The 9,111-nt window shown below is 57.6% G+C and overlaps 1 protein-coding gene across 2 annotated transcripts in view; it reads right to left on the bottom strand.

The window, feature by feature from the left end:
- Positions 1 to 312: 312 nt before the first annotated feature.
- SAMM50 (SAMM50 sorting and assembly machinery component) overlaps positions 313 to 9,111 on the bottom strand; it is a 34,238-nt gene continuing 25,439 nt past the window's right edge. For both annotated transcript variants that reach the window (XM_045466385.1, XM_045466386.1), the window contains 3 exons: positions 8,101 to 8,247; positions 7,316 to 7,457; positions 313 to 495 (listed from right to left, as the gene is read on the bottom strand). In XM_045466385.1, the coding sequence (XP_045322341.1) occupies positions 450 to 495; positions 7,316 to 7,457; positions 8,101 to 8,247 (335 nt within the window). In that variant the 3' untranslated portion in view covers positions 313 to 449. The remainder of the gene's footprint in view (positions 496 to 7,315; positions 7,458 to 8,100; positions 8,248 to 9,111) is intronic.

Genomic DNA, 9,111 nt, shown 5'->3' with positions numbered 1-9,111 from the left:
TGTGACTGCAGCGGCCACCAGAGGGTCCCCCCTCGGCATCGCCCGCACCCCACCCACACGCCCTCCGCCAGCAGCCCGGGCGTCCCTGGGGCTCTGCCCAGTACTTTCCGGTATAAGGGAACCAGACACAGAGGCTCCGGGAGCCTTCGAGGGAAAGCAGTCGGGAGGCTGTCTGACGGGACCTTCCGTGGGGGCGGTCCCCGTGGAAGAACACGTGGCCATTTTAAACGCCCCGTCCCCTCCACGTGGTCCTTGGGAAAAGCCAGCGTGGGACACAGAGGTTGGGAAAGCAAATCACGTCCACGATGCCGCTGAGTGTTCGTCTTTAAAATTTATTGATGTGCTTTCCCACAAGGATGGCAGAGTGGCTCGACACGTCTGCTTGGAAAGTGACTCACTGCCACCGAGTCCCAGGGCTTCTCCTGCGGGGTCTAGAGGACGTGGTCAGCTTACAGGAACCTGATCCCGGCACCAAACTGCACACCGTCGCAAATCCTAAAAAAGCAAAGGGCAGAAAGTCAACACCGTGGCTGCTCTGCTCACGCCCCCGGCATCATGAGACCACAAACGGGCCCCGGCCTTCCAGAACCATCGGCGGACCGGCCCCTCTCCTGGGGGCCCCACCCCCCAGCCCTGCGGCTTCCTCCTCTGCTGGCTTAAGAGCCAGCCTTTGGAGGACAAACAAATGGTTAAGATGAGCGGGCACAGATCCCTCCTTCGTGCCTCTCATGTCCTCCAGTCCTGCCCCAAGAGGCAAAAAGCAAAGAAGGACCTAGGAGAGAAATGTTTGCAATAAGAAAACCCCTGAGGGAAAAACAACAGCTTTGGGTTTACTTCTAAGGCTGCCGGCCAAGCAGTGAGTTGTGAGAGGCAGGCTATGCGGAGCAGAGCGGTGACGAGAGAGGTGACCCGCCTGGAAGCCACAGAGGTGGCTGGGGAAGGCGGGGACAAACACAGCCCTCGGTGGGGTCGGGGAGGCCAGGAGGAGGCAGAGGGGGGAGGCTGGCGGAGGGAGACGGTGCAGGAGAAATGAGGGGGAGGGGAAGCCGGCGGGATTTGGGCCGCCCGGGCTCTAGAAGGATTCCGGGGGCCAACGGCCGCGGCAGCGTCCCAGCCCCACAGGGAGAACCTGCTCCTGACCCAGGAAAAGGACGGGGGCAAAGGAGCCGCCCTGGCGACAATGCTGACGACCGGCTGACACTCCACAGGTTTTATTCCGTGGGTTTTACTCCACGTGCAGCCGGCAGACCGCGGGGCCCATTTTCAGATAAGCGACAGGATGCGCGAGGCCCCAGTCTCAGCAGGAGGAGAGCAGGACCCCGTGCCCAGACACAAGGGCACCTGCGGGCCATGCTGCCTGAGCCCAGAGGGCCCGAGCCACGGGGCCTCCTGTCTGCGCAAAGGCAGGGTCGCGGCCCGGCCACACCCGGGGGAGGAGACCCGGCACCCGTGCGGCGGACCCCACGCTGGCGCAGGGCTGGTCGTGGTCCGGAGGGCACAGCCGAGCCGGCCCGCGGCACTGCCCACCTGGAGGCCGTGCCCAGGGGCTGGACCCCCGCTGGACACGGGCAGAGGGGCCTGGCCCGGGGACGTCAACGCCAGGAAGCAGAAGCTTCGAGGAAAAACGGTTTTCTGAGCCCAAATGGCTGCTGACAGCGCATTCGCGGGACACGGCGTTTTCGCAAGTTGCGGACAATTCCCAGAAGATGGGCAACGAGGGTGGCTCCTCTGTTCTGAGGAAAAGTTGGCATTTTTATCATCATAACACCTGTGCCCTTGCCCAACCTCGGGGTTTATGGCATATAAAAACCAGCAGGAAGTTTTTCTTCTTCAACCTGCGAATGAGGAAACAGGACACCCAAGCCATGAGAGGCTTGAGGCGGGCCCGTCGCCATCGCTGGGACCCTGCGGCACCCCTGCTCGCGGGCCAACTGCATTCGCAGGGGTGCTCCAGCCAGAAGGGACGGGGCCCCTGTGGTCTACGGTAAACCGCACCAATGTCCTTAGAAACGCGAAGATCTACAGCCCCAACCAGGGCTGCGTTTATGAGTTAGTTCTGCTCGAACCTAAGTGATTTGTTTTGTATTTTACACCCTGGGGTCCATGAAAGCCGTCCCTGCCTGCACTCACTCCTCAGACAGACGCCTGAAAATAAGCTACAAGTCCGTCAAGCCCCGGCTTTCGGGCACAAGCAAAGGCTCATTCACTCGAACCGTGTTTGGAGCCCATCCCGGCGCAACAGAGAAAACCTCCCCCCACGAACACAACAGAGTCGCAGGGTTACAAGAGGCCACACGTACCTTCCCGTCGCGTGTCCACCTCAGAAGGAGGTCCTCCAAATCTCCCCAGGGCCCCTTCCCACCCCGGGGTTGCGAACGGGCCTGGCCGCGTGCCCTCCAGTGCCACCGTAGACGACGACCCTGCCTGCACCCTGCCCGCCTCCAACTCCGCACCGTGAGGGCCGCCACGGGGTCTCGATGAAGGTCACGCCGGGGGACAGGCACAGACCCCAGGGACACGGGAACACCAGGTGCCAGCCGAGACACGGGGAAGGTGGTGGCGAACCAGGCACGCGAGGGCCGCAACTCGAAGCCCTCGCGTGTGCGCCCAAAGTGAAAAGGAGAGAGAGGATGTGAGACTAGAGCGACCGGGCCCAAGGGCTGCCCGAACCTCCCTCCCGCGCCTACACGAGGACAGTCCTGGCGCCCCTGGCACTTCGCGCTTGCACACCTGGGCTCGGGCTGCTCTGCGGTCTGGAGTGCCCTCCCCTGCGAGTCCCCAGCTGTCCGTGTCAGAAAGCTTCATCCCGGAAACCACCTCCCCCAGGAAGCCCTTGGACACCCTCCCCAGGTGGGAGGAGCCTCTTCCTCCTCTTCCTCCTCCTCGCGGTGCACGTCTGTCTCAGGAACCCCCCCATGTTCATCCCCGAGTCTCTGGGGGCCGCACTCAGGGAGACCGGAGCCACAGAACACGGGTAGGTCTCAGACAAGTGTGCCTGTCACCAAGTCCCCCCCCCCCCCCCCCCCCGGTATGAAACGCAGCCAACGTTTCTAAGCCGTTTCCGTTTGTGTAAAGGCCTGAAATGCTAATTATAGAGTCTGCGTGATGAGTGGGGGGAAACCTACAGGTGATTCACACACACACACACACACACACACACACACACACACACACACACATCATCCCTGTCCTGCGACTGCCTAACTTCAGAAACGAAGATTAAACTGTGACGATATCACTCAAGCTTCACAAAACGCCCAGCTGGATAAAACGTCACAACAAAGCCACACGTGGGGTAAAAGCGGGTCCCACGTCCCCGGGTGCCAGGCTGAGCCTGTGTAGGGGACACTGCAGCACCTGCTGCGACTGCCACGATTGGGGGCCACAGAGCAGAGCCACGATCAGGGGCCACAGAGCAGAGCCACCATCGGGGGCCACAGAGCAGAGCCACCATCGGGGGCCACAGAGCAGAGCCGCGTGGGGAGGGCGATTTCCTTATGTTTGGGTCTTTAAATACCATATGCACAGCATGCCTCTTCCTCCCAGAAGAAACCACACTTGAGATTTGTGTCTGAAACAGATTTCCCGACTCAGAGAGAGGCAAAGCTGAAAGGTGAGCGGAAGCATTCTCTGCGAACATTCTGTGAGTGGAGGAAAGCCTGGGGGCGGCTCCGGAGCCGGGTTACGGATCCTGGGAGCACAGCGACATCCAGTGGCCTTGAACGGCAGCGGGAGAGCTGAGCTGAAGGACAGGAGGCCCCACAGCCCCAGGCACTGGTCCCAAGTCACGAGGAGGCCGGGGTGAGACAAGGCAGGGCCCGCCAAGAGGCCACACATCTCCTGCCATCTCAAAACTGGCCGAGAGAGGAGCAGTCAGTTCTTGGCGGCCGATGGTCACTTGGTTACACAGATGGTGTAGCTACAGCCAAAAGCCCACGTGCACTTCTTTCTAATACAAAGCAGTTAGAACGTACGCACTTACATAATTCACACTAACATTAGCACAATTAATACACACTGAGTGTCATGGAAACAAGCTATATAATCTCTGAAATGAGAAACTACAGAATTTGAGTTGGAATAAGGAGATCTTCCAAGAAGACGAGTGAAGAAGAGGTAATTTTTCTCTTTCCGTGATTAGTACACGAGGTGCAGAGGGGCGCCTGGGTGGTTCAGTCGGCTAAGCGTCCAACTTCGGTTCAGGTCATCATCTCACGGTTCGTGGGTTCGAGCCCGGCGTTGGGCTCTGTGCTGACAGGTCAGAGGCTGGAGCCTGCTTTGGATCCTGTCTCCCTCTCTCTCTGCCCCTCCCCTGCTTGCGCTCTCTCTCTCCCTCTCTCTCAAAAATAAACAAACATTAAAAAAAAATACTCGAGGTGCAGAAAAGCCAGTGTGGGGATGAGACCACACCTGGTCTCTCAGAGGACTGGGGGGGTGGGGGGCGGTCCGTGCTCACGTGGTTTTGGTGCAGAGGAAAAGACACAAGTTCTGGCCCCCGCTTCTGCCGCGGACCCACCGCTGGCCCCGCCGAGGCTGGCCGTCCTCACCTGTCAGCAGGGCTAACACCCTCCTCCGCACAGAGCTGTCGAGAGGCTTCTATAACAAGACCAGGGGCTTCGCGCGGCATCTCGTGCGAGGTAAGCGTTCAATAAATACGAATGATCGCCTTCCCTCCGCAAACGTTCTCGTGGCTCTCGGAAGACACAGAGTGGGTCTCCCTCGGCGCGGCCGGTCCGCAAGCAACAGCCACACCAAGAGAGCGCGTCAGGGATGCAGTGTCAGGGCCACTTTGAGAAGCGCACACTCCACATCTGACCTCATCCTGGTGTTGGCGTGGCCTCGACACCTGCACGGCTGGTGCTCCCAGTTAGCACCTGGTGGTTAAGCCAGGGAGCCCCACATTCGCACCTGTGGCGGGAAGAAGGCTTTGCAGAAAGCAGCCTGTAAGACTGGGCTCATTTACCCGACCCTGTAAAGGTATGGAAGCTGCTACAAAGTTACCGAATGTGAAAACCTTGCTCTAGGAGAAAAATTCCCGTTTTCACATTTCATCATCTCTGAAATCGGGAAACCAAATCCCATCTGCAGCACCTCAGACACGGCCAGGGGGCGGCCAGTGCGTAGGCGGAGGGAAGATGTCTCTGAAGGGAACACGGCTTTGCTTCCTGCGTGCAAAGGGCCACAGCGAGTCCACGAGGCCCAACGTGAGCGATAACCAGCATTTACTCACAGCACGCTGAGCACTGCTCCAAGTGCCTCCCGCACATTCATTCATCCGGGCAAGGTCACCAGCGCCCATTCTCTGGGCAGGAAAACTGAGACCAGAGAGGCTAAGTCCCTCACCCTGGGTCACACAGCCACAGAACCACCGAGCCTGGACAGCGGGGCTCCCGCACAAACACAGGGTGGAGGTGAGTCATCTGGGCGGCTGCTGTCTGCGGGGGGCACCGGAAGGAAGGGCGCTAACGTCACTGGGAGCCAGGGCGGCCCTGCAGCCAGAATCAGCCTCCCTGTTAGAGCCTGAGGAGCAGATAACTATACGGGACCCGGACGACAGATCCTGAACTGCACCTAACAGCTAGTACTTTCTTTTTGTATGTTTTGTTTTGTTTTGTAATTTATTTTGAGAGCACATGCACGCGCATGTGAACGGGGGAGGGGCAGAGACAGAAAGAGAGGAGAGAATCCCAAGCAGGCTCTGTACTGTCAGCACAGAGCCCGATGCGGGGCTCGATCTCACGAACCAGAAGATTGAGACCTGAGCTGAGGTCAAAACTCGGGACGCTCAAACCAGCTGAGCGGCCCAGGCGCCCTGAGAAGGAGTCCTTTCTCAAAACCTGGCGACGTGGCTACCCTCTAGAAAGCACCACCACCGACCACGTCGAAGTAGAAGACAGTGGGAGGAAAGCCAGTAGTCTTTCCTTAAGTCAGGACAATCTCCAACGTCACGCTTGAGACTCGGGCTATGACTCAGACAGCACCGCCACTCGGTGGCCACGTAAGTGCAGAAAGAACACAGAGAAGAGAAAAATACAGCCTACGGTACTGAAGTATAAACATGAAAATGACAAGTGACAGTATAAACACCGTTACGGGCAGAATGTTTATGTCCCCCCCCAAGTTCCTATGTTAAAGCCCTAACCATGAGATGGTATCTGGAGGGAAGGTCTTTGGGGGGTACCTGGGTTTAGATGAGGTCATGAAGGAGGGGTCCCCACAGTGGGATTAGTGTCTGTATAAGAAGAGGCCCCACAGGGCTGGTGTGCTCTGCCATGTGAGGACACAGAAAGAAGGCGTCCGTCTACTGGCCAGGAAGAGGGCTCTCACCGGGAACGGAACTGGCCAGTACCCTGCTCTTGGGCTTCCCAGCCTCCAGAAGCGCAAGACGTAAGTGTCTGCTGTTTAAGCCCTACCGCCTGTGACATTCTGTCGAAGCAGCCTGATGTAACGCAGACCAGGACAATACTTCTGGACTTCTTACAACGTATATAGTGGATACCACACAAACCGAGAAATGGAATTGATTTGTATAACCATAAATGACCTCAGGCCACATGCAACCACGTAATATTGAACAAATCTTGCTTAGTAAGGGGGCTGGTGGAGAAAGGCCAAGATGGCGGGTTCCTCTGCTCCCAAGAGAAGGCTCTGGAGAACGAGTCCCCTGTGGCCAGGAGCAAAGCCTTGTCCATTCCGGTGCTGAGTTCCTGGCCTGCAAAGTCACGCACCAGAAATACCTCATTCCATCATTTTTAACAAGCAGGATCAATAAGGCCTCATCAACTCCGCCAGCCAGACCCGGACCCACGGAGGAGCCCTCATTATTTGGTAACAGTGAGTGCAAACAGGGTGAGGAGGGGGATGGGAACACGTCACATTTGTCCTCCACACTGGATGGAGGAAAACACCATGGAGAAAAATATTTTTTCATTCTTTTTTTTTTTTAATTTTTTAAAGTCTATTTATTTTTGAGAGACAGAGAAAGAAAGAGAGAGAGCGAGCATGAGCAGGGGACAGCAGAGAGAGAGACACAGAATCTGAAACAGGCTCCAGGCTCCGAGCTGTCAGCACACGGCCCGACGCGGGGCTCGAACTCCTGAACCGCGAGATCGTGACCTGAGCCGAAGTCAGACGCCCAACCGACTGAGCCCCCAGGCGCCCCTATTTTCATTGTTTTGCTAGCTATTCAGCAATTTTCTACTAAAAATCTTGACTCTTAAAGGCCACGGACAAAGTGATTAACCAGGTGCAAACCAAAACAAGATTACTAGCCGGTACAACAACGTAACCGCGGGGAAGAACTCTGAGCACTTACCTGTCCCCCTTCTGCACGCCCATGGGGACACAATAATTAAGTTCCAGCCGGGCGATGTTGCCGAGCCGGAGGACGATCCCGGCACCGTAGGACCAGCGGATGCACTCAGCCAGCTTACGAATGTGAGCCTTGGGGCCCTCCCCTGGAAAGAGGAAAGAGGAAAGAGGATGTGACCTCACGTGAGCTGTCCTCAGACAGGCCCTGGCTCTCTTCCTTGCCATGTGGCCTAGCTATTCAAGGAGAACACATGAAGTGGGTCTAGGACTGAAATCAAGAGAGGGCTTGGGAGCATACTTCCTCTCACTGCCCCGGAAGCAGTTCTCCGGGCCCAGCACATACTGTCCCCTTGGCCTGAAAGGGCATTTCCCCAGCACCCGACCACCAGCACCACTCCTGCTCCACGCCTCCGTCTGAGGGCCTCGTCTTCCAGGGAGCTCTCCAGACACCTCTTCACGGCCCCCTGACCGGACGCGTTGGCCCTCAGTCTCCTCCGCCCCGAGCCCCGTGAGGAGGAAGCAAACCCAGCTCAGCTCTGTGGCCGTAATGACCAGCACAGAGCAGGTGCTCCAGAAATGTCTGCTGAGGGAATGTGTAAGCAGATTCTTGCAGGACAGCATCTGATGACGGTTTTTCACCTGTGCTCCATTCACCAGTTTTATTCTGAGCACCGCGTCAGGCGTCGTAAGGAGTTTTTGTCAGGCAAGCCTGTCTCTAAACGTAAAGACGACGAAATCTAACCCAGAGGCCACGGTGCCGCGGCGGTCTGCGAGCCCCCCAGGCCTTACCGTAGTTGAGATTGCAGAGATTCCCCGCGTTGAGGAAGAAGTGTGTTCGGAAGAGTTCTCCGAAGCCGCCCTGGCCTGGCCGGAAAGGCAAGGGGGTGTACAGGTGCAGGCCGCCGGCCCAGTACGCTTCTCCGCCCAGGTAGTCTCCTAGTCAAGGAACAGGTGCAGAAGAAACAAAGGCTCACGCGTGCAGAATCACACTGAAGCCCCACAAGCTGTACGAGCGAGGGGTGTGTGTGTGTGTGGGTGTGGGTGTGTGTGGGTGCAGGCCACACACTGCGCAAGCTCGCCAAGTCCCCGTGCTGGCCACCTCACTTTGTTTCTTTTATTTTCCTCTTTTTAAAGTTTATTTCTTTACTTTGAGAGAGTGAGTGCGCTCGAGGGCGGGGGAGGGGCAGAGAGGGAGGGAGAGGGAGGGAGAGCGGGAATCCCAAGCAGCCTCCCTGCCGGCACCTGTCGGCGCAGAGCCTGACGCGGGGCTTGATCCCACAAACCGTGAGACCACGGCCCGAGCCGAAATCAGGAGTCGGGACGCTCAACTCGCTGAGCCATCCAGGGGCTCCATGCTGGCCTCACCTGGTACATTTCTTTCTCACCTGGTTTATTTTATAAGCTTAAACTGGAAGAACGATGCTAGTGTCGTTTAGAAAAGGATGACATGAGAAATGCATCCTATCTGTAGAGTACTTGGGATAAGGCGAGAGAGCTCATGGAAATCGCCTTTTCCACGACTGCTAGGTTACCGGATCGCGGCCGCCCGGCAAAGGAAGTGGATTCCTCTGCCACAAGTTCAAGAGCACAACACGGGCCAGCACGCAGGACGGGGTCTGCAGTGTCGGGAAACGGCCGTCCGTGCTCGTCATCAGAAGGCCCAGCACGCCCACGGCCCGCTGTGTGGGGAAGCAGCAGCCCCAGCTCCACATGCGCAGGGCAGGGGCCCATGGCTGACGGTTCGTAGCTGCCTACGGTTTGCTTGCTTCTTTTTGACCGAGGTTACTTTTGCCAAAATTG

Source organism: Leopardus geoffroyi, chromosome B4 (assembly GCF_018350155.1).
Source record: "Leopardus geoffroyi isolate Oge1 chromosome B4, O.geoffroyi_Oge1_pat1.0, whole genome shotgun sequence".
NCBI classification, from domain to species: Eukaryota; Metazoa; Chordata; class Mammalia; order Carnivora; family Felidae; genus Leopardus; species Leopardus geoffroyi.
This window is presented reverse-complemented; position numbering and strand designations above follow the sequence as displayed.